The sequence below is a fragment of the Seriola dumerili genome, unplaced genomic scaffold (genome assembly GCF_002260705.1).
Source record: "Seriola dumerili isolate Sdu_G_001 unplaced genomic scaffold, Sdu_1.0 BDQW01000052.1, whole genome shotgun sequence".
NCBI classification, from domain to species: Eukaryota; Metazoa; Chordata; class Actinopteri; order Carangiformes; family Carangidae; genus Seriola; species Seriola dumerili.
The window spans coordinates 10357009-10382535 of record NW_019174307.1 but is presented as its reverse complement, the minus strand read 5'-3'; the positions used below and the strand labels follow the sequence as shown (position 1 = coordinate 10382535).

General features: G+C 35.7%; 3 protein-coding genes across 3 annotated transcripts; 2 read left to right on the top strand and 1 right to left on the bottom strand.

The window, feature by feature from the left end:
• Nucleotides 1–384: 384 nt before the first annotated feature.
• Nucleotides 385–3491, top strand: cytip (cytohesin 1 interacting protein). The gene is made up of 8 exons (XM_022740869.1): nt 385–706; nt 1079–1128; nt 1294–1348; nt 1522–1624; nt 1864–1957; nt 2064–2130; nt 2346–2412; nt 2640–3491. The coding sequence occupies exons 1-8, from the start codon at nt 539–541 to the stop codon at nt 3113–3115; spliced, it is 1080 nt and encodes a 359-aa protein (XP_022596590.1). The 5' UTR covers nt 385–538; the 3' UTR covers nt 3116–3491.
• Nucleotides 3492–15501: 12010 nt separating this feature from the next.
• LOC111218886 lies at nt 15502–16806 on the top strand. The gene is made up of 2 exons (XM_022741370.1): nt 15502–16204; nt 16314–16806. The coding sequence occupies exons 1-2, from the start codon at nt 15640–15642 to the stop codon at nt 16721–16723; spliced, it is 975 nt and encodes a 324-aa protein (XP_022597091.1). The 5' UTR covers nt 15502–15639; the 3' UTR covers nt 16724–16806.
• A 575-nt stretch (nt 16807–17381) lies between these two features.
• Nucleotides 17382–24398, bottom strand: galnt5 (polypeptide N-acetylgalactosaminyltransferase 5). The gene is made up of 10 exons (XM_022741318.1): nt 22895–24398; nt 22641–22807; nt 21564–21683; nt 20479–20614; nt 20235–20354; nt 19984–20101; nt 19550–19879; nt 19137–19217; nt 18561–18713; nt 17382–18342 (listed from the first exon to the last, which is right to left on the bottom strand). Exons 1-10 carry the CDS (start codon nt 24037–24039, stop codon nt 18202–18204), a joined length of 2511 nt encoding a protein of 836 aa, XP_022597039.1. The 5' UTR covers nt 24040–24398; the 3' UTR covers nt 17382–18201.
• Nucleotides 24399–25527: the final 1129 nt, after the last annotated feature.

The following is a 25527-nucleotide window of genomic DNA, read 5'->3' as shown; positions in this document are numbered from 1 at the left end:
GACCCATGCTGTCTGTGTGGGGAGCGTGACACTGGCCCCGGGCTAAATCAACCTTTTGTCTGTCTTCATAAGACAAGTCTCCCTGCTTGGCAGAGCACAGGACTCAGGATCAGACTGAAGCTTATCCCACTGAGAAACTGAGAGTGAGACAGGCTGGAAGCAGGTGCTGGTGGAGGGATGAGGTGGCAGTTTCTCATGCATTGCTGATTTCTGACAGACCATAAATCAAATTGCTAAGACTGCAAAAAGGGAAAGGGACTGTTTGAAGGGGAATTGTACAGCTTAAACATTCTCCCTCCTTTTCTTTTCAAAACAGCCGACCAACCCTTCTCAAGAAAGAGAACAAAAAGTTAAGAGAGGTGAACAGGAAAGTGGGTTTGTTAGGCTGTGATCTGCAAATTCAGGTTCCACCTCAATCACATGATGTGGATTTCCGCTTTGACACATTTTACTTTCGGCTGCACAGCAGGGCAGGGCCACACAGTCACTGAAGAGCTGCTGCAGCAGGACATGATGCTGCTTTGAGGACTACTCTACCATGCAATCCACCATGAATTTCAATGGACTTCAATGCCAGGGCATCCAAGAAAATTACATTCTGGATAATACTCCCAGGAAGAAAAGTTCTCTATTTTCCCGGCGCTCACTGAGGGGGAGCAGTGATCGCCACCGGCAGAACACAAGCTCTCTGCCGAGAGTGTGCAAGGTAAGACAGTAACTCAAGTGTAAGATATGATTAGAATAAACCGTATATAGTGTAAATAGTTACACCTCTGCAATTTAAGTCAAATACCATAAAACACTTACATAACAGAAAGATTAGAGCTAGATTTTTCTCATAGAATATTATTTTATAATGAGAAGCAGTTTGCTGATTTACCACAAACTGTGCAGCAAAAATACAGCAACTTGCTGCAACTGGCCAAAAGCCTTTTAACAATTTTAATCTTCTGAGTTATGTAACACTATAGGATCAACATGTTCTCACATTGAACCACTTCTATAGCTTCCTATGATATTTAAAACTTAATTCCATTTTATTGTTTTAAAGAGGAACTCTGCATTTCTCCTTTTGCAGCCCAAACTAACCCACTCCAACTCACTGGTTGATTACTCTGACCCACAAAGGTAAATCTGTCAAACCTGATGTGCAATTTCTCATTTAACTTTACTACATGTAAAATACTATATATAGCATTTTGCTTTTTTGCAATAGATTTTTTTTAATTGAAAGGAATAATATACATAGACAGAATGTATTTATTTGATGTCTTTTTCTTCTCTTTTGCACAGGACCACAATTGTACTGGAAAAGCAAGACAATGAAACATTTGGTTTCGAAATTCAGGTAAGCCTCAAAACATTTTTATAAACATTAAGATGGAGTATGTATGTTTTGCTGTCATGCTTTTTAAGCTCTAATTTTAGAATAATTTTAATGTGTTTAAAAACTGTTTAAGCTTTTTTTGTAGAAAAGTATTGTTTTGGCAATTTTTGTGACCAAATTGTCTTTTGTTGCAGACCTATGGCCTGCAGCAGAGGAACAGCTCTGATGTGGAGATGTGCACATTTGTGAGTAAGGTGCAGGACGACAGTGCAGCTGAGAATGCTGGCCTGACCGCAGGTGAACCACCCACATCCTCCCGACCCTATATGTGTGCTATACAGGCTTTCATACATGTACAAACGCACCAGACCTTATCGCAGCTTTCTGTTGTACATAGATTGACAGATATATCTCTTGACACACATGTAAACTGTCCTAGCCGCCCACCCACAAAAACACAGACACAAATGCAATGCAAAGCAATCTTGTCTTCTCGTTATTGATTGTTTCCTTTTTTACATCATCATTTATTGTAGGGGATGTTATCATCACAATCAACGGGGTGAGCATCGAAGGATCATCTCATCAGCACATACTTGATTTGATAAGAGAATCAACCAACAGTCTAAAGTGAGTGATCTGCTGGCACAACAAAGCACAGCAGCACATAAAGAAATAACAATAGTATTATAACAGTGTTTGCTGGTGTGTAATGTCTGACATTCTGTGATTCCAGGATGGAGACTGTGTGTGGGAATGTAGTGAAGCAGATAGAGCTGGAGAAGAGGATGAACGCGCTTAAGGTGTGTCTCTCTCAACCCTGCCCATGTTTGCTGTTCACATACTGCAACCTATGAGCAAAACTGCGACACTATACTGAATTACAGGATGACCTACTGCTATATCTCAGACTGAGATATTGTATTTGTAGGTGAATGTTGTGAATGCATCAGCTGAAAAAAAAAATCTACTGACAGTATAACAGTGTAACATTGTGTTTTTTTTTCTGCCAATACAGCAATCACTACGAGAGAAACTGGTGGAGCTGCAAGCGCTCACATTACAGGAAAAACGCCTGATGCGAGGTGAGTGTCTGCTCAGCTGTCAGACCACAGCACTTCCTTTCTCACAACCATTGCCGTCTCTCTAAAGCCAAACTGCCAATGCTGTGAATTCAAGTGTAAACTCCAGATAATTTAGATGAAGGAGTTCCCCTGAGAAATAAGCATACAGTAGAAGCTACTGACGAACTTCCTGTTTCAAACATGTTGACTTCCAGGACCTTTCACTAACAGGGACTTTATGATTTCAGGTAACTTGAACGACAGCACCTTCCACCTCTCCATGGACTCCTCTTTGAGCTCCCCCACAAGCCGACACTTTGGCCGGCGTTTTTCCAGTGACAGTAGCTACAGGAGTGTGATGACAGATGACAGTGACCAGGCCAGTGTGTTTGGGGATCTGTGCTCACCCGGCCCCTGCAGCACAACAAGCACCACAGACGACAGCTGCTTCTTCTCCAGAGATTTTCCCTCTCAGGACAGCTCCAGGAGGTTTTCTTCGAGCTCAAGCCCTCATCACCAGCCCCTCAGCCGCTCCAGCAGCTCCAGTTTTGCCGGCAGCAGCAGCTCCCTCTCTCCTTCCTGGGAGGAAACAAGGATCTCCTCCTTGTTTGGTACCCTGCCCAGGAAAGGCAGGCGAGTAAGTGTTCGCAAACACATACTCAAGTTAATTCCTGGACTCCAACGATCAGTTGAAGAGGAGGAGATGGGAACAAACACTCAGTGACTTGCTGTTCACATGCTCCTTGTCTCTACTTCATGCTGAGGATAGACAAGGGTTTTCATGCTCTGAGACTCTGAAGTGTTTACACACACTTAAAGGTTGGGTTAACCCTTTACGTATTTGCTTTAATGGAGACACAGGGAAAGGCGGACATTGTTGCACTTGACAATTGTCAATGTAAAAGTCTACCCAAAAAGGTCCTAAGCCTTTAAGGTTAGCTTGGCTCACTGTTTGGCACAAAAGCATTATAAAAATGTAAGATATTCTTCCTTTGAGAAATTGTTTGAATGAATGTATGCATCAAATTGTAATGTATAAAAGATGAAATTATATATCCTACTAACTTGAATAAAAACAGATTTTTTTTCTTGTGCCACAATCAAAGAGTGTGATTAGCATTAATCAGAACAGCTTGAAATGCAGTGGCTGTATTCATGTAGCACCTTGAATTTTGAAATTAGACTATAGTGACTTGAAATACATGAGAGTCACTCTCACATTTAAAGAGCACATCTGTCACGTTTCTCAAAACCAAAGAGTTTTGCTCTACAAAACTCTATACCCTGTTGGTGTCTGCTCAGCTCAAAACAGGATGTGGTTACATGAGTACTACTTACCTGTTTTCATTTCTAAAATAATTTTTAGACTTTGCACAACTTACTTTCGGTGTCAGCGAACATTGAAACTGCTTCTTGTAAATTCTTAATGTATTGAAATTTGTTTTTTTCACTTTGGCATGGAAAGAAAATGCAACTTATTAGATTGTGTGTTTTTGACTCACGCTTTTTCTTCTGTATGCAAAAAGCTTTTTCAAAAATAATATACTTGTGAAGTTTTATAAACCCAACAGTGTTTTTCTGTTAGATACCAGGTAATAATTTACACTAATTTTAAAGTTACATTTTCAGCAGGAAAGGTGTGGCTTATTAGACTTATTAGGTGAGCTCCATTAAAGGTGATGCAGGTTATACACACAGTTTACTCATAAATAGACACTCTAAAACTCTAAAACACCACACATTTCCTGTAATAAGTCAGACTTTTCTGGTTTCCTGCTGCTGCTGAGAAAGACAAAAGAGAGCGTGAGAGAGAGCTACTGAGGCATCATTGCATTATGATATATTGAACTGCTTTCTTGAACTTGATTATTTATTCACAAAAAATTATGATGCACTTTATTTTGAAGCAATAAAACCAAGAAAGACATAATTTAAAAATGTATCATGAAAAAGAAAATGAAATGATTGAATGATGATGAAGGGTTTAAAAATGCCTCTTTTAAAAAAGATTAGTTATAAAAACAAGTTGTGCTACCTGCAAAAAGAAATATCAACAACCTTTGAGTAAAAGTATGGAAGTATTTACAACAAAATGCCCTTGAAGGATCAAAAGAACAAGTACTAGTTCTGCAGTAAAATGTCTCCTGACTGATATATTATTATACAGACGGATGCATCAATGTGTGTGCAGCAATGTACAAGTGTAGTTGGTTGGTTGGTTGGTTGGTAGTTGCACCTGGTTTTAACTACTTTATATCAAGGGTGTAGATATGCATATGGACAGTAGGGACATGTCCCTACCAATATTTTTGGGAAGACAGAATTGTCCCCATGAATATTTGAGTGAGCTTGTTCGCACTATGTTTGGAGTGAAGTCATATTAGATCATTCCAATGTGCCCTCGAAGAGGCTACATCTCCAAGGCAACCGATTTAGGTATGCTAACATTTGATTGACTTACTGATAGCAGTGGGAACAAAGGATCTCCTAAACCTCTCTGTTCTGCAGCGCACTGAGATGACACGTTTGCTGCTGTAGCTGCTTCTCTGTCCTGCCAGAATGTTGTGGAGAGGATGGTTGGTATTGTTCAAGCTGGCCTTATATGTTATATTCATATGTTCTCCCTCTGCCTGAGTGGGTCCTCTCCAGTTGCTATGATGTTTTTATGCCTTTCTATACTATTCATTTTTATGCCTTACTATACTATCACATTTAGGTGCCTTGCTATACTATGACTTTTTTATGCTTTACTATAGTATGACTTTGTTATGCCTAACTATATTATGACATTTTATGCCTTCCTATACTATGGCTTTATGACTTATTGTTGTATGACATTTTTATGTCATACTATACTGTTGTTTTTATCCCCTATTTTACTATGACTTTTTATGACTTACTATATTATGAGTTATTTTTGCCTTACTATACTATGAATTTTAATGCCTTACTATACTATGACTTTTTCATGCTTTACTATACTATGTGTCACAGTTCTGCTCCATTGTTCACCTGAGCTCCGAGTACTTTTCCACTCACCCCTTCTCTGCTCCACTGTACCTGCCAGCCACACCCATCTTATTAGCCAACTCAGCTCACCTGTGTGCCACTCATCAAGCCAGTATATAAGCCCCTCCAGTTCATTTACCAGATTGTTCTTTGCCTTCTCTGCAAGACTTTCCAGCATTCTTCTCCGGACTGTATTCCTGTTGTTGACTTCATTTGTCTAAGACCTGCCAGCTCCGTCTACATCCTGGTAAACCCACCTGTCTTCTGTCCCTGACTATGTCTCCAGCCAGCCCCCCAACGGTACAGTTGCCTGGAACTGAACTGTACTTTCTGACCTGCTCTGCTGTGTGTTTACTATGTTTAGCAATAAAACCCTTTGAGAACTGAGCCAGTCTGTCTGTGTGCTGCAATTGGGTCCTACCGCTACCTGTTACACTATTACTTTTTATGACTCACTATACTATGATGTTTTACTGACTTACTATAGTATGACTTTCTCTATGCCTTACTGTACTATGACTTTTTCATGCCTTCATATATTATGACATTTTTATGCCATACTATACTATGACTTTCAATGCCATACTATACTAAGATGTTTTTATGCGTTACTATACTATGACACTGGCTACCTTACTATACTATGATATTTTTATGCCTCAATATACTATAACTTTTTATGCCATACTATACTGTGACGTTTTTATACGTTACTGTACTAAGAGTTTTTTTTCCTTACTATACAACGTTTTTTTCTGACTTACTATACTTTTACATTTTTGTCTTACTATACTATGACTTTTTATGCCGCCCTATACTATGACTTCATGACTTACTGTCGTATGACGTTTTTGTGCCATACTATACTATGTTGTTTTTATCCCTTCTTATACTATGACTTTTTTTTGCCTTACTATACTATGACTTTCTTTATGCCATACTACAGTATAGCATGACTTTTTCATACCTTACTATACTATAATGTTTTTATGCCTTACTATACTATAGCTTTTTTATGCCTTACTATACTATGACGTTTGTATGATATGTTATGCCTTACTATACTATGATGTTTTTGACGTTTTTTTGCCTTGCTAAACTGTGACATTTTTATAATATTTTGTGCCTTATTATAAAATGACGTTTTTATGCCTTACTATACTATGACTTTTTTTTGGGAATTTTATGCCATACTATACTATGATTTTTTATGCCTTACTCTACTATGACGTTTTTATGACATTTTATGCCTTACTATACTCTGACTTTTTTATGATATTTTATGCCATATTATACAATGACATTTTTATGCCTCACTATACAATGACTTTTGTTGACATTTTTATGCCTTACTATACTTTGACGTTCATTTTATGACTTACTATACTATTAGTATATTATAACTTTATGGCTCAATATACTTTGACATTTTAACGATATTTTATGCCTTATTATACAATGAAGTTGTTATGCCTTGCTATACAGTCACTTTTTTTTTACATTTTTATGCCTTACTATACTATGACCTTTTTTCTGGCATTTCATGCCATACTATACTATGACGTTTTTATGACATTTAATGCATCACTAAACTATGACATTTTTATGGCTTACTATACTTTGATGTTTTTTGATGTTTTTATGCCATACTATACTATAACGTTTTTTGACGTTTTTATGCTTTATCATACTATGATGTTTTTTTTTTACATTTTATGCCATACTATAGTATGACGTTTTTATGACATTTTATGCCTCATTATACTATGTCGCTTTTATGCCTTACTGTGCTATGATGGGTTTTTTTGCATTTTATGCCATACTATATGATGACTTTATGACCTACTTTTGTATGATGGTTTTATGCCAAACTATACTACAGCGTTTTTATGCCTTACTACACTATGACTATATTATTACTTTATACTGCAATATACTATGACATTTTTATGATATTTTATGCCCTACTATACAATGTCGTTTTTTGGCACTTTTTGCCATACTATACTATGACGTTTTTATGACATTTAATGCCTCATTATACTATGACGTTTTTATGCCTTATTGTTGTATGATGTTTTTTGAGGTTTCCATGCCTTACTATACTATGACGTTTTTTGACGTTTTCTTGCCTCACTATACTATGACGTTTTTGTTTTTGCATTTTATGCCATACTATAGTATGACGTTTTTATGACATTTTATGATATATATATATATATATATATATATATCATATACGTATATATACCTTACATATAATATACCATGATGTTTTTTTATGTTTTTATGCCTTACTATACTATGTTTTTTTTACGTTTTTATGCCTTACTATACTATGACGTTTTATTGACATTTTATGCCTCATTATACTATGACGTTTTTATTCCTTATTACCATATGATATTTTTTGACGTTTTTATGCTTACCTATACTATGACATTTGTATGACATTTTATGCCTTACTATACTATGACGTTTTTATGACATTTTATGCATTACTTTACTATGACATTTCATGCCTTATTATAATGATAACATTTTTATGCCTTACTATACTGTGACGTTTATATGACATTTTATGCCTTACTGTACTATGTTGTTTGTTGATAATTTTATATATTACTGTAGTATGATGATTTTATGACATTTTATGCTATGTATATATCATATATGTATATATACACCATTTTTATGCCTTACTATACTGTGACGTTTATATGACATTTTATGCCTTACTATACTGTGACGTTTATATGACATTTTATGCCTTACTATACTGTGACGTTTATATGACATTTTATGCCTTACTATACTGTGACGTTTATATGACATTTTATGCCTTACTATACTGTGACGTTTATATGACATTTTATGCCTTACTATACTGTGACGTTTATATGACATTTTATGCCTTACTATACTGTGACGTTTATATGACATTTTATGCCTTACTATACTGTGACGTTTATATGACATTTTATGCCTTACTATACTGTGACGTTTATATGACATTTTATGCCTTACTATACTGTGACGTTTATATGACATTTTATGCCTTACTATACTGTGACGTTTATATGACATTTTATGCCTTACTATACTGTGACGTTTATATGACATTTTATGCCTTACTATACTGTGACGTTTATATGACATTTTATGCCTTACTATACTGTGACGTTTATATGACATTTTATGCCTTACTATACTGTGACGTTTATATGACATTTTATGCCTTACTATACTGTGACGTTTATATGACATTTTATGCCTTACTATACTGTGACGTTTATATGACATTTTATGCCTTACTATACTGTGACGTTTATATGACATTTTATGCCTTACTATACTGTGACGTTTATATGACATTTTATGCCTTACTATACTGTGACGTTTATATGACATTTTATGCCTTACTATACTGTGACGTTTATATGACATTTTATGCCTTACTATACTGTGACGTTTATATGACATTTTATGCCTTACTATACTGTGACGTTTATATGACATTTTATGCCTTACTATACTGTGACGTTTATATGACATTTTATGCCTTACTATACTGTGACGTTTATATGACATTTTATGCCTTACTATACTGTGACGTTTATATGACATTTTATGCCTTACTATACTGTGACGTTTATATGACATTTTATGCCTTACTATACTGTGACGTTTATATGACATTTTATGCCTTACTATACTGTGACGTTTATATGACATTTTATGCCTTACTATACTGTGACGTTTATATGACATTTTATGCCTTACTATACTGTGACGTTTATATGACATTTTATGCCTTACTATACTGTGACGTTTATATGACATTTTATGCCTTACTATACTGTGACGTTTATATGACATTTTATGCCTTACTATACTGTGACGTTTATATGACATTTTATGCCTTACTATACTGTGACGTTTATATGACATTTTATGCCTTACTATACTGTGACGTTTATATGACATTTTATGCCTTACTATACTGTGACGTTTATATGACATTTTATGCCTTACTATACTGTGACGTTTATATGACATTTTATGCCTTACTATACTGTGACGTTTATATGACATTTTATGCCTTACTATACTGTGACGTTTATATGACATTTTATGCCTTACTATACTGTGACGTTTATATGACATTTTATGCCTTACTATACTGTGACGTTTATATGACATTTTATGCCTTACTATACTGTGACGTTTATATGACATTTTATGCCTTACTATACTGTGACGTTTATATGACATTTTATGCCTTACTATACTGTGACGTTTATATGACATTTTATGCCTTACTATACTGTGACGTTTATATGACATTTTATACCTTACTGTACTATGTTGTTTGTTGATAATTTTATATATTACTGTAGTATGATGATTTTATGACATTTTATGCTATGTATATATCATATATGTATATATACCATATATATCATATACTATATGACATTTAATGCCTCATTATACTATGACGTTTTTATGCCTTATTGTTGTATGATGTTTTTTGAGGTTTCCATGCCTTACTATACTATGACGTTTTTTGACGTTTTCTTGCCTCACTATACTATGACGTTTTTGTTTTTGCATTTTATGCCATACTATACTTTGACGTTTTAATGACTTTTTATGCCTCATTATACTACGACGTTTTTATGCCTTCCTATACTATGACATTTGTATGACATTCTATGCCTTACTATACTATGACGTTTTTATGACTTTTTATGCCTTACTATACTATGACGTTTTTATGACTTTTTATGCCTTACTATACTATGACGTTTTTATGACATTTAACGCCTCATTATACTATGACGTTTTTATGCCTTATTGATGTATGATGTTTTTTGAGGTTTCCATGCCTTACTATGCTTTGATATTTTTTGATGTTTTTATGCCTTACTATACTATGATGTTTTTTTGGCATTTTATGCCATACTATACTTTGACGTTTTAATGACTTTTTATGCCTCATTATACTACGACGTTTTTATGCCTTCCTATACTATGACATTTGTATGACATTCTATGCCTTACTATACTATGACGTTTTTATGACATTTAACGCCTCATTATACTATGACGTTTTTATGCCTTATTGATGTATGATGTTTTTTGAGGTTTCCATGCCTTACTATGCTTTGATATTTTTTGATGTTTTTATGCCTTACTATACTATGATGTTTTTTTGGCATTTTATGCCATACTATACTTTGACGTTTTAATGACTTTTTATGCCTCATTATACTACGACGTTTTTATGCCTTCCTATACTATGACATTTGTATGACATTCTATGCCTTACTATACTATGACGTTTTTATGACATTTAACGCCTCATTATACTATGACGTTTTTATGCCTTATTGATGTATGATGTTTTTTGAGGTTTCCATGCCTTACTATACTTTGATATTTTTTGATGTTTTTATGCCTTACTATACTATGACGTTTTTGTTTTTATTTATGCCTTACTATACTATCACGTTTTTTTGGCATTTTATGCCATACTAATACTTTGACGCTTTTATGACATTTTATACCTCATTATACTATGACGTTTTTATGCCTTATTACAATATGATATTTTTTTACATTTTTATGCTTACCTATACTATGACATTTGTATGACATTTTATGCCTTACTATACTATCACGTTTTTTTGGCATTTTATGCCATACTAATACTTTGACGTTTTTATGACATTTTATACCTCATTATACTATGACATTTTATGCCTTACTATACTGTGACGTTTATATGACATTTCATGCCTTACTATACTATGTTGTTTGTTGATAATTTTATATATTATTATAGTATGACGATTTTATGACATTTTATGCTATGTATATATCATATATGTATATATACCATATATATCTGTTGTTTGTTGATAATTTTATATATTACTATAGTATGACGATTTTATGACATTTTATGCTATGTATATATCGTATATGTATATATACCATATATATCATATACTATGATGTATTTTTATGTTTTAATGCCTTACTATACTATGATGTTTATTTTACGTTTTTATGCCTTACTATACTATGACATTTTATTGGCATTTTATGCCTCATTATACTATGTGTTTTTATGTCTTACTATAATATGATGTTTTTGATGTTTTTATGCCTTACTATAGTATGATGTTTTTTAACATTTTTATGCCTTACTATACTATGACGTTTTTTTGGCATTTTATGCCATACTATACTTTGACGTTTTTATGACTTTTTATGCCTCATTATACTATGACGTTTTTATGCCTTCCTATACTATGACATTTGTATGACATTTTATGCCTTACTATACTATGACGTTTTTAGGACATTTTATGCGTTACTATACTATGACGTTTTATGCCTTATTATACGATAACATTTTTATGCCTTACTATACTGTGACGTTTATATGACATTTTACGCCTTACTATACTATGTTGTTTGTTGATAATTTTATGCATTACTATAGTATGACGTTTTTATGACATTTTATGCCTCATTATACTATGTCGCTTTTATGCCTTACTATGCTATGATGTTTTTTGAAGTTTTTATGCCTTACTATACTATGATGTTTTTTGAAGTTTTTATGCCTTACTATATACTATGATGTTTTTTTTTTTGCATTTTATGCCATACTATATGATGACTTTATGACTTACTTTTGTATGATGGTTTTATGCTAAACTATACTATAGTGTTTTTATGCCTTACTACACTATGGCATTTTTTTATCACTTACTATACTATGACTATATTGTAACTTTATACCGCAATATACTATGACATTTTTATGATATTTTATGCTCTACTATACAATGATGTTTTTTTTGGCACTTTTTGCCATACTATACTATGACGTTTTTATGACATTTAATGCCTCATTATACTATGACGTTTTTATGCCTTATTGATGTATGATGTTTTTTGAGGTTTCCATGCCTTACTATACTTTGATATTTTTTGATGTTTTTATGCCTTACTATACTATGACGTTTTTGTTTTTACATTTTATGCCATACTATAGTATGACGATTTTATGACATTTTATGCTATATATATCATATATGTATATATACACCATATATATCATATACTATGATGTTTTTTTATGTTTTAATGCCTTACTATACTATGATGTTTTTTTTTACGTTTTTATGCCTTACTATACTATGACGTTTTATTGACATTTTATGCCTCATTATACTATGACGTTTTTTATTCCTTATTACAATATGATGTTTTTTGATGTTTTTATGCCTTACTATAGTATGATGTTTTTTAACGTTTTTATGCCTTACTATACTATCACGTTTTTTTGGCATTTTATGCCATACTAATACTTTGACGTTTTTATGACATTTTATACCTCATTATACTATGACATTTTATGCCTTATTATACGATAACATTTTTATGCCTTACTATACTGTGACGTTTTATTGACATTTTATGCCTTACTATACTATGTTGTTTGTTGACAATTTTATGTATTACTATACTATGACATTTTTATGACATTTTGTGTCTCAATATATTAAGACGTTTTTATGACATTTTATGCCTAATTATACTATCACTTTTTATGCCTCAATATACTATGGCATTTTTGTATGACTTGCTATAGTATGACTTTTCATGCCATACTATACTAAGATGTTTTTATGCGTTATACTATCACTTTTTATGCCTTACTATACATGACTTTATGACTTACTATACTATGACTTTTTTTAAACCTTACTATAGTATGATTTTTTCATGCCTTATTATAGTATGACGTTTTTATCCCTTACTATACTATGACTTTTTTTGACTCACTACACTATGATGTTTTAATGACTTTACTATAATGTTTACTTTACTATAATATGATGTTTTTATATCTTACTATAGTATGGCGTTTTTTTATGAGTTACTATACTATGATTTTTTATGCCTTACTATTCTATGACTTTCTTAAGATTTAGTATACTATGACTTTTTATGCCTCATTATACTATGACGTCTTTATGCCATAGTATACTATGGCGCTTTTTCATGACTTAGTATACTATGACTTTTTATGTCATACTATAGTATGAAGTTTTTATACCTCACTATATCTTGACTCTTTTTTGCCTTACCATACTATGAGTGTTTATGCCTTACTAAACTATGACATCTTATGCCTTACTATACTGTGACTTCATGACTTATTATACTATGACTTTTATATGCTTTACTATATTATGACTTTTTATGCCATACTAAACTATGACTTTTCCATGCCTCACTATGCTATGACTTTTTTTTATGCCTTACTATACTAAGACATTTTTATGCCTCACTATATTGACTTTTTTATGCTTTACTATACTATGACTTCTTTATGCCTTACTATACTTTGAAGTTTTTATGACTTACTGTACTATGACTTTTCATGCCATACTATGTTTTCAATCCTTGCTATAGTATGAATTTTCATGCCTTACTATACTATGACATTTATTTTTTGCCTTACTATAGTATGACTTTTTTTTTGCCTTATTATTCTATGACTTTTTTTGCCTTGCTATTCTATGACTTTTTATGCCTTCATATAGTATGACATTTTTATGCCTTCATATACTATTACTTTTTATGTCTTTTCATGGTCCCCGGGCCTGGGGCCTTTCTGTGTGGAGTTTGCATATTCTCCCTATACCTGCGTGGGTTCTCTCCAGGTACTTCTAATTCCTCCTGCAACCCAAAGACATGCACATTTCGTTAATTGACATCTCTAATCCCTTACTATACTGTGTCTTTTTTATGTCTTACTATACTGTTATGTTTTCATGCCTTACTATATTGTAACATTTTAAGCCTTACTGTACAATGTCTTATGACATATATATGACAATATTATCCCTATATATATATATATATATATATATATATATATGTTTATATATCATTTCCTTAACAATTCCTTATTTAATTTAACTGTACATTTCTATATTTAATATATATTATTACCGAGCATATACTGACAGGCTTTGGGATGGATATATATTCATGTAACATATGTCTTTAATACACTGTTGCCCATAAAGTTGGAATAATTTTGTTTTCAGACACAATCCTCTGTTTATTCCTATTTAAATGCATCAGTAATCACTTTTGACCAGGTGCAATGATTACATTATGTGTCCCAATTACCCAGGTGAAATGAATTCATATATAACATTTGTTTGGCACTAAAAAAGTATTTAAAAAATATTTTATTCCAACTTTATGAGCAACAGTGTATAAACCTATAATACAACAGACTTATTAAAATATATGTTTGTCTTAGCTAGACATATATGTCAATATCTGATAGCGTTCCTATTTCCTATTTCTAACAGGTTTAACATGTAATTTTGACATATTTAGGCTATATTGTATATACGCTTATGATTATTGATTTTACTGATGTACATATATTTCATACATGGAAATTCAACACATGTACATATAATTACATTTGTGTATAGGCATTTCTAAATGTAAATTCAGATCTGATATGTTGATAAACCGCTTGGTTCACGGCAAGTCAATCTCTTTGTTTTGGAGGTATAAAGTTAACATACCCAATAAGAGTGCCTTAAAAAAGCAGTACACTATAGAGTAAATGTACTAAGTTACTCTTCACCTCTGTGTGCAGACTGCACAAATAGTTTTCAGAATGTTATACCAGCATTTCAGGCGCCTTACTTAAGATCTTTATGCACTTAAAAACAGGGCTCAAGACATAACAGGGCTTAGCTTCAAGACATGCAGAAACATTGCCAGTTCAGGCAGTAAAATACTGTAAAGAAAACCTATAGGAGAATGTTAATCCAGACTCAAAATGTTACAGAAGGAAGGTGGTCACCCAGCAGAGATTAAAGAATGAGTACAATCACTCCATATGCAGATGCCAGAGTTACAAAGAACCTTTGTTGGGTTCACAACAAAACCCCTGTTCTTCAGTGATTGAGCACGCACACACAGTGACATCGTCGTAGCACTGGATTCTGTTTTCACTCTTTGACAATATAGGATAAAAAACAAGTCTTTTTATAACACACTTGGATGGCTGAACCAGGCGATGTGGAAATGCAAAGTGTGAGGTTGTTTAACTTCTGATTCAACATAAAACAACCAAGAGCATCAGTTGCTGTTTTCAACAAAGAAAAACGGACGGAGATGGAGACTAGCACAATGCCTCCAAAGGCCACGAGATTCACAGTAGAAGAAGAAAATGCACTGGTATCCCAGGTGCTGGAGATCATTGGTGGGATCACGCTTGAGGCCCTACAGACTCTGGACCAGCCTGATGAGAGAGACGTGTGGTCGATAGAGGAGGGAGATGACTCTGTGTTCTACAGTGATGAGGACCAAACTCATCAGGACATAAAGGAAAACACAGCTTGTGATTTCAGTGCCAACATGACCGAGCATCTAGTCAAAAGTGAAGCAGCTGGAGAACCTGTTCCACAGAGGGAGGGTGATCCAGGAGCAGAAGTCTTAAGTGACAAAGAGGATTTGGAGATGGAGAAGGAAGTGACTCCGACTGTACAAGAAGAGGAATGCCAAGAGCTCCAGACACCAAAAACTGAACATGTGTATCAGTCAGTGTCAACAGATCCAGTAGCAGAAGCTAATCTAGCTCCAGAAAACTCAGCTAGCACCAGTGGAGAATCTCTACAACCAAACTGCACAAATGCAGACATGCAAACACAGCCTGGAAAGACTATATCATCAGAAACAGGTAAGAGGAGTTTAGTATTATTGTGCAGTGAAATAGATTTGTTTATTTGAGAGTGAGGTTTTTGTTTACAGAATGCAAAACAGATTTTTTTTCTTCCTTTTCTTTTCAGCAAATGTACAAGTAAAGGAGGAAGAAGTGGTGCCAGAGGCTCAGACGCCAAACCTCAACCCCTTTGATGTAACTAATGAGGAGAGTTATACAAGGCTGAATGTGGAGGCAGAGGTGCCAGTAGAGAGGTTGAGTGCTGAACTTGAGATATCAGGCGACAGACAGCCTGAGGTAGACCAGGAGCCAGAGCAGGGCCGCAACTTCTATGTTCCTGTTGAGTTTCATCAGGGCCCGAGTCCAGGCTACTCCACCCTGCCTCTGCCGAAGGAATCCAGTCGCAACAATAGCCAGCAGAAATCTTTTGACCACCTCACCTCCTGCAAATACAGCACCATGTCCTACCGCAAGATCCGCAGAGGCAACACCCGCCAGAAGATAGAAGAGTTTGAATACATGATAATGAATTTATAAGATGGTTTCAGTGCCACTTTCAGGAAAAAAAAACTGCAGGACATGATCCATAACATAATGGGTACTGATTTTACGTTTTGGTATATTACATGGTGTATATATCTATTAGTTCTGAAATCTAAAAAAAAACTGCAGGACATGATCCATAACATAATGGGTACTGATTTTACGTTTTGGTATATTACATGGTGTATATATCTATTAGTTCTGAAATCTACTTGTAGATAGTATTGAAAATCTTCAATACAGCTATCTAGGTAACACAAACCTAACAAGATTTCTAAATGAGCTATGCACTGTTTACATCTGTTCTGTATCTGATTGGAGAGGAATAACTAACAGTCAAGAGGTACTTTAGGGTTTTCATCTGGTTTCAACATGAAAACCTCATTATGTAAGGCAGGTATTTGAGTAGAAGATTAAATAAATAAGAAGCTCTGGGATTTATAATCCTACTTGCTATAATAACTAAGATGTTGTTTGGTATTAGAGCTTCAGTATCTGAACCTCTGGAGAGAAACTCTGAGTACTGAAACTATTAGGGTTTGTATTTTCAAGTGATTAAGAAATCATACATATATACATGTCTTAATGGCTAGTGAATAAAAATGAACATAAATAAAGAGATTCATGCCATTAAATCTTTATCGTTCTTTTATTTCTTTACTTTCTCAAGAAGATGCATCAGTTTGTGGTTAAAGGGTTTGATAACAGATCAGTCGTGAAATCACAGCACAGGTTTATTGTGTGTTTTAAACCAACACTTCCCCCTAGTGACAAAAATTAAAAAAAACAAACATTTTTGTACAAAAGAGACAACAAAACCTACACCTAAATAACACAGAATTAAAAACCAGAGAAGCAGCCTCATCAAACATAAAATACATGACATCTAGAAAAGTAGATGTCTCACCAAAAATATGTGATATGTTTTGTACAAACAAATAAATTCAACTTTACATGCAAGTTAACTCATTATTTAACCCAGACCCCACAGCGCAAACACTTCTTACATTTCAAATCTATAAGGCACTGTTTAATCTTTGGCAGTGAAATGATATGTTGTACTGAAGAACTTATCAGCTGGAGTGTTCTTCTATTGACATATACCTGTGGCCCAGTTAAAAAAAAAAAAAAAAAAACCTCAGGTGATTTTTCCTGAAATACCTGTGTAGAGGATCTTTTCCAAAATTAGAAACTTGTGGTGCAAACCTTCCTAACCAGAGAAATATTCTCTTTTTCTTCTGGCACGAGTGTTTAAACACAATGTCAGTCCATGCTGATGAATTAAAAAGGACTTCAGAAACAATGCACATCCCCACACCATCTGCTTTACATCACGCACATTACTGCAACCAAAGTGACTTCCTCTGGGCAGTTGTGTGTTTTGAGGTTGGACCACAGAGCATACTGTGGTGTGAGGCCACTGAAGGTCTCTATAGTGCATGAATAACACAGGAAAATCCCGATTGGTGTCATCACTGAGCACGGTAGTGTGTGAATTGCCACTTCTGGAGGGCATTGCTGGGTACACATGGGTTGAGGTGAAGTGTGTCACCCTGTGGCCCCGCCTCCAGGCATAAGTGGTGGGAAACGAACTCTGTTATGAGGTGCTCCGCCTTGTCAAACACAAAACAGGAAACACAATCAATGAACAAACCTTTAGCCTCTAAACATTTTCAACTGACAGCAACATTTTGCTTATACTGGATGTGACACAAGCAATTCTTGTTGTTTGATTACAGTAACTATAAATTGCTAAAATGATAGAGTTGTAAAAGGGAAAGAAAAAAAAAGACAGCAAACAAAGCAAAAGGCACACCCAGAGTCAACCTACCAGAGCTGAGTTGGAGGATTTGTGGAACCAGCGGAGTTCAGGCTTAGTGTTGTCACAGGATTGTAAACCAAAGCCAGTGCCCTTGCCTTGGGGAGCGACACACAGGTCCTGCTGGCGAACGTGCCTCATCCAGGTGTAATTAAAGTGCTGACTCTGTAGACCAGGGAGAAAACGATGGGAGTGACAAGGATGTAATTACGCTGCATGAAAACTGAAAGATGTTGAAAGATGGCTCAGTGGGGTTGTTTTGAATCCAAGACGACCACATTTAGAAAGGTTTGGTCTCGTCTTGAGCTCCACCCTTGTTTATCGTGGCTCGGGTCCTTGGGTCTTCGACTCTGACTGCATTTGTCCTGGTTTAAGTCTATTCCTGGATATTTTTTGTGTTATAGCCCCCGTATTTAACATAGTCATGAGGCCAAACTTAACATGTGCATCCTCAGAAACAATAAGAAAAAGCCATTAATTGTAGAACATTTGCTAATATTTTGGTTATTAATAAATACTCAATTTATTAAATTACTTTAATGTGTGCTTACTGACAAATAATGTGATAAATAAAATAAAGACGCCTACCTGCTTACTGAGATCACATATCTCGAAGGACAGAGAGCCTTTCTGCAGAGCAAGACATTTTCTTAAACCACGATTGAAGACCTACAAGGAAAAATGAGATGATAAACATTTTACAGATGTGAAACAAGGGTGCTAAAAACATCTGTTTACTTGTTGTTTGAATTCTACCAAGGCTTTAACAGACAGCTATTCTTTGTTCCAAATGAGCACAATCACAGTCTCTGTTTGGTTCATTTTTGTTAAAGGGGTTCCCAGCAGGGATAGCAGTGACTTCATGCAGGGAAAGTACGACAGGCTTTTTTAAGTGATCATTTAAGGAAATGTAAACAACATTTGAAGCGAACACAGAGCACTGTGATTGCAAGAGACAAAAACATACATGGAATACAAGTGGCTGTAGGGAATTCACATACCAGGCCTTCAGCTTTGACTAAAGGAGCGTCCATGTCTGGATACACGTTCTCCAGGTACCACTTGAAGCTCTTGCATTTGAGCCTCTTCCTCAGCTCGATCTGCTCGGTGAGGTTGCCGATGTCAGTGGCCTTTTTATCCAGCAGGTGGTGGTAGCCGTGACCGTAGAAGAGGTCCTTGTACTCATCCAGCCAGACCTCAGCCACCCTCGCCAGGTTCCGCTCCACTGTCTTCTGCCTGTCTTTCGGGAATTTGTACGGGTTCTGTCCTCGGAAAATGTGTCCCACTCGAGAGCAGGGGATAATCTCGATTTCCCCGCCACACATCCAGATCTATTCAAATGGCAACACATGAGACAAGAAGTCGTGTGAGTGATGTTCTGTGGACTTCTCAAGCAACTATGGCCAATACTGCATTAATTAGTTGAGTGATATACCTTAAATGAAATCTCCATGTTCTCCCCGCCCCAAACATCCAGGCCAGGGTCATAGGAACCAAGCTCATAGAAGTATTTTTTGTCTATGGAGAAGAGGCCTCCAGCCATAACTGGACACCTGTAAGACAAAATAAATAAACAAAAATAACAACTACACATTAGCTGGAGTCAGGAACCAGAAATATTGATAAAACATGAACAAAAAAGCCAGAAGAATGAGCAGTCAAACAGCATGGAAAAAAATTAGGTACCTGATGGGATCTGAGATGGTCATGTTGTTTTTCTTAATGTACTCCTCTGGTAATGCGCTCCAGCCAAACACCAAAGGCCATTTGAAAATACCTCTTTGGAAGTTGTCAACCAGCATGTAACTGAAGAGAAAGAGCAGGAACACAACCTCCAATGTTAAAACGACATTTCCTGATTCAACATTCAAGTATGACTATAAAAACATGATGTATGGCTTGTCTTTGACTCAGACATGGTTTCAGTCACCTCATGTCCTTATCACTGATGACTTCAATAACTGGACAGGGCACCTTCTTTCGATCAAGATACACTCTCTCCAAGAGCGGCTCCAGCCAGCCCACGTTACACTCAACGTGGGAGTCAAGGAAGGTAAGAACCTCACCTACATTAGAGGAAAGCAAACATCCTGCTGCAGTTAAACAAACACCCACAGCTGCATTTTAACAGTGCAACCCTGTAACACTTGTCAAAGAGTTCTTTGAACGGTAGGTGATGGTTGTGGTATGTAAATAATATGTATAACAATTCATAGTAAATACACAAGAGCACAGGTGCTGCTGCTCACTTGAGTATGTTTCAGTACTGTCTTTGTTACAAAGCTAGTTATTACATAATCTGTTATTTTGCACACACATCTAATAAAATTAGTGTAGTAGTGACAAATGTAGCTGCACAAAGCTCAGAAACATTTTGGATTTACAAGATACAGAAACTGGTTTGCAGTTATCTTGTACTTAAAAAATATTGCATTTATCTGACTCTAATTTGAATTTCAGAAACAGAGAATTTTACAGCAAATCAACAAATGACTTTAAGTCCACAAATTTTTGATTTCTGAAAATAAGTCTTGAAATATGTCTACATACTTTGGTATCTGATGAGCTCATTTGCAAGTACAAAAGCTGGAAAAACATGGCCTAAGAACTGTATGCCTTGTTGTACTGTGCTTCTATCCAGGTCATGTTGATTAGCATGATACAATAGTCCCTACAGTTATACCAGTGTTGATATCTTGCCCAACTCACACAGCATTATTAAACTTCAATGAACAATAGGAATAATATGAGTAAATTACTCACAAGGAGAGGTCACATAAATACAGTATTGGCCTTTAAATGAACCCATCCTCGAGGACAAGGATACACTTGTGTTTTCGGTGAGTCTGATCATGTGATTTGACATATTTATGTGAATTGTGTTAAAGTCTTCATCTTTCTTTTAAGAGTGAAATATCCCCTCATTCAATCCTGAATGACCTTTCTACATATGTATATATGAACCATACATTAAAGACATTTATTACAAAAATATGTAATCATAGCAGTGGTTACCTTTGGCAGCAGCAGCTCCGGCCAGCCTGGCCCTGATCAGACCCTGCCGCTCCTTCAGGCGAATGATTCGCACCTTCGGAAACTGGGACATGTACTCATCCAGTGGTGCCTTCAAATTTTCTGCCGAAGTAAAAGTCATACAAGTTATAATGTGATTTTACAACACTGCCAGCAGACAAAAGTACATATAGATTAAAAGGAAACATACAGCATTTACACTTAAAATACCAGGCTTCAAATAATGGGTAGATCCCTGGTAATAGCTGAGGACTGTTCTGTGTGTTTGTTATGTAGAACTAAAACAACTAGTAGATTTCTCAATGATTGATCAAATGTAAATAAATCAACAATAATTTGGTTATTGTAATATTTAAGTTTAATAAGTAAAAATGCCAAAAGTTATTGTGCTATTGTTTCAGCTTCTCAAATATGAGAAATTGATATTCTTCTCTGTCTTACACAATTACAAAATTTATATTTTTTAATTTTGGAACATTGTAACCAGCAATTGAACTTTCTTGCTATTTAGTAAACTAAACAATTTTCTTATTATTTAGAATAACAGATTAATCAATAATAAAAATAATTGTGAGCTGCAGGTCTAATGTTATGAGTAAAGATTGCACCAAAAAAGTCTGTATAAAAAAGTAAATGTGGGAAAAGGGAATTTAAGACACAATGTGATTAAGAATTATTATTTACTAAATTAAACACCTACAGCCAGAAAAAAATGTGAACATTTTGGACCGTAACTTTCAATACTGATGTCTTTTTATTTCATCAATTATCATTATCAATGAACAGTATTGTACATATTAGTTTGCCTGGCAATGTAAAGGCTATAAACAAGGATTTGTTGGATTCAAGTTGGGACAACATATTACAAGTAAATGTGATGCTTTTCAGCCTAGTGGGTTCTGTACACCAGCCAAAAGGAAAAACTTGCCTCTAATAATAAAAACCTAGACCTCTCTTTGTCATTAACAGCAGTATTCTGGTGTTGGCAATATCTGCCCCCCTGTGGAAGACCAATCAGGGTAATATGCTCTACCTGCAAAGCACTCAGGATACTATTACCTTTGGTGCTGAAATCATCCACCAGAATGATCTCTTTGAGGAGGTGTGGTGGAGATCTGTTGAGCACACTGTGCACAGAGCGGAGGAGCGTGGACCACACTTCATCTACGAAACAGAAAATCACACTGGTGGAAGGTAAGTCATCATGGACCAGATTCTGCGCACACCTGGAAAACACAGTGAAAAGGACAAGTCAAGCTTTGCAATCACCTGCTGGATCGACTGAGAGGTAAAATGTGCAGAAACAGACTCACGTCTCAGGCCTGGTGTCTGGGATGGCACGGTCCACTGGGATCTGGTCACTCAGGTAGACATTAAAATGCCCTTCGTCCCATCTCTTCCTCACCTCTGCATCTTCGTTACTGGCAACAAGTGCTGCCTGACCAAACTGGCCCACGGCATTGGCATCTCTGGGAGTGAGAGTCGCATCCAGAGAAAGCACTTTGTGGACACCTGGTTTTCTGACAGCTGTGGAGTTATCCTTGGAGTCCCCTCCTGCTTGGAGCTTGATTACAGGTTTCGGGGGTTCCTTTGTTGCATTTAGATCACTCTTGTCAATTTTCTCAGCCGGTTTCTTATTTTTATTAATGTTTACCTCCTTTTCTTTTACATCCTTGTTGGGAGGTTTGGATGTTGTTTTAACAGGGTGTGCCTCCTCAGTCTGACGCTGGCTCATTATTGTTCCAGTCTTGGAGGGTTCCTCCTTGATGTTTTGATTTGTCTTTGAATCCTTTTTGTCCAGAGCGCTTTGTACAGCATCTCCAGTTTTAATGGGTTCTTTCTTTGAGGTCGGTAGAGGAGCATGTTTTTTTTTCTGAACACCCTGTGACTCCTGGGTTATATCAGACTCTACTGCAGGTAATGTCCCCTTATCAAAGACATCTATTACTCCACTTTTCTCTAATTTAGAGCCATTCAGATCCAAATTTACTGCTTTTTTGTTTGCAGGGCCACCATGCTTTGATGTGACATTTTGCAGGGCAGCTCTCTCTTGATGTTCAGAAACTACAGATTTAGCCTTGGGAAGATTATCTCCCTGTTGCTGAAAAGAGTCCACCTTTTTGTCCTTCAACATTTGGTCGTGTTTCCTGCCTCCCTGTCTGTACACTTGGGAGAGTTTGATGCCTGAACTAAGTGGTCCTTTGCCCGCATGTGTAACAGCCAAGTCCACCCTCTGCACTGGGTGTTTAAACCCCCTGTTCATCAGCTGTGTCACCCTAGACTGCTGTTTGAAAGTCTCCCTTTCTCTTATCACCCGCTCCTTCAGCAGCTGACTATTCGCATCGTTTATTGATATGCGAAGTGCAGCCATGTCAAACAGCAGCCAAATAACAGAGGCAATGAATACGAATGCGAGTACCCTCCCACTCCCCCTTAAGTATCTCCTAACCTTCATCATTTTTCAGATGTGTAAAAAGGAAAGGGTGAAATGAAGAAAATGTCACAGTATTAGACTGCGTGGGCCACTGCTGGTTTGAAGGCAAAGTTTTCCTGGCTTTGGAGAAGTTAGCTGCCTGCGTGGCATGCTAGAAATATTACACAGAGCAGCAGCGGCAGTCAGTGTTGTCTGTCAGCAATACAGCAGGGTCTGACACCCATGGCCCAGCACAATGGTACAATGTAAAGTTATTTTTTCCATACCGTATCACTCCGGTCATGTCCACCCGCCTGGAGACATTATGTTAGTTTCGGAAAAATCACCAACTTCTCGCCGACGAGAAGAAACTTGGTTAAAGTTGTTGGTTTCGTCGCTGGGTCTCCACGCCACAACTATGACTGACAGAGTTTTGTATGAGGACGTAGCGACCGACTTCCACCTTGTCAGTAAACTCTGATTGGACAGATTGACAGGGAAGTCTCGGCCTGCAAGGAGCTAAAGGCAAGCTAGGCGGAGATAGTCAAAAGGGGACAGGAAGCGCTTGTAACTGACTTTCAAAATAAAGCATTCAAAGGGCAGTTTTTACATTTCGATTTATCTTCACAGGTAGACATGGTATGACAAATCTTACAAAATCATTTAATCATTTTTCTACATGTAATTCGAGGAAATAGACGTGATGAATTGTTGCAACAGTTGAAAAAAAAAATCCATTGAATAAATGTTCAATCATGAATACAACCGCTATTAGGGTTAGGAGCTAGGGTTAAAAACTGTATTGTCCACAAAGGTGGAAAATTGTCTTTAATTTAAATCCCTGACAAACAGTGCCATCAACTCATGATGACCATTTGACATGATCAAAAGCCATAGAACAGCTACTAAATCTACTAAATGGACCTTGTGAAGTCTGGTTTTCTTAACTGCTTTTTCCAAAGTAAAACATAAACCTACATTATTACAGCTGATGAGAAAACAATCCAACGATCCAAGTAGCTTTTCTGATTCTTTCCATAATTAGCTTAATAGCTACTTATTGGACCTTGTGAGATTGTTTTCATCTGCAGTCTCCAAGGTCAATAATAAACCCCCGAACTGCAGCTTTTAAGCCAGTATGAGTCACTGAATGCTCTGAAACAACATGTTGATTCATTGTGAATACGATGAAGATTTTACTATGACTTTAGCAGTCCAGAAATGGCTCAATAAAACCCTGAAATATTTTGTATAGGCTACAGATGCTAAAAATAGGACTGACTGTTCATTTTTGATATGATTAGGATTTAAAATGTCTAAAAACCCTGGAAAAGAAGGCAAGGTGAGTAATTTACTCTGATTTCTTCAGTATTATAGAGTAGCTGGTATGTCTTATCAGTGATTTATGAACTTTTCTTGTAGCCACAAAGGTTTAAAAACTTGATGTGAAAATCACTCAAGATGACTTTCTTTATCTTTTTGTTTGTTTTTGTGGTAACGTTTAAAAATGTATATGCATTCTGAGTCTTACTT

Excerpts from the sequence above, each read along its gene's own strand:
- cytip (XM_022740869.1), top strand. The coding sequence starts at position 539 with ATGCAATCCACCATGAATTTCAATGGACTTCAATGCCAGGGCATCCAA. Across the intron at positions 1,625-1,863 it reads GAATGCTGGCCTGACCGCAG|GGGATGTTATCATCACAATC; the intron begins GTGAACCACCCA and ends CATTTATTGTAG. Across the intron at positions 2,131-2,345 it reads AGAGGATGAACGCGCTTAAG|CAATCACTACGAGAGAAACT; the intron begins GTGTGTCTCTCT and ends CTGCCAATACAG.
- LOC111218886 (XM_022741370.1), top strand. The coding sequence starts at position 15,640 with ATGGAGACTAGCACAATGCCTCCAAAGGCCACGAGATTCACAGTAGAA. Across the intron at positions 16,205-16,313 it reads GACTATATCATCAGAAACAG|CAAATGTACAAGTAAAGGAG; the intron begins GTAAGAGGAGTT and ends TTTTCTTTTCAG.
- galnt5 (XM_022741318.1), bottom strand. The coding sequence starts at position 24,039 with ATGATGAAGGTTAGGAGATACTTAAGGGGGAGTGGGAGGGTACTCGCA. Across the intron at positions 22,808-22,894 it reads CCAGACACCAGGCCTGAGAC|GTGTGCGCAGAATCTGGTCC; the intron begins GTGAGTCTGTTT and ends TGTGTTTTCCAG. Across the intron at positions 20,355-20,478 it reads ATCAGTGATAAGGACATGAG|TTACATGCTGGTTGACAACT; the intron begins GTGACTGAAACC and ends CTTTCTCTTCAG.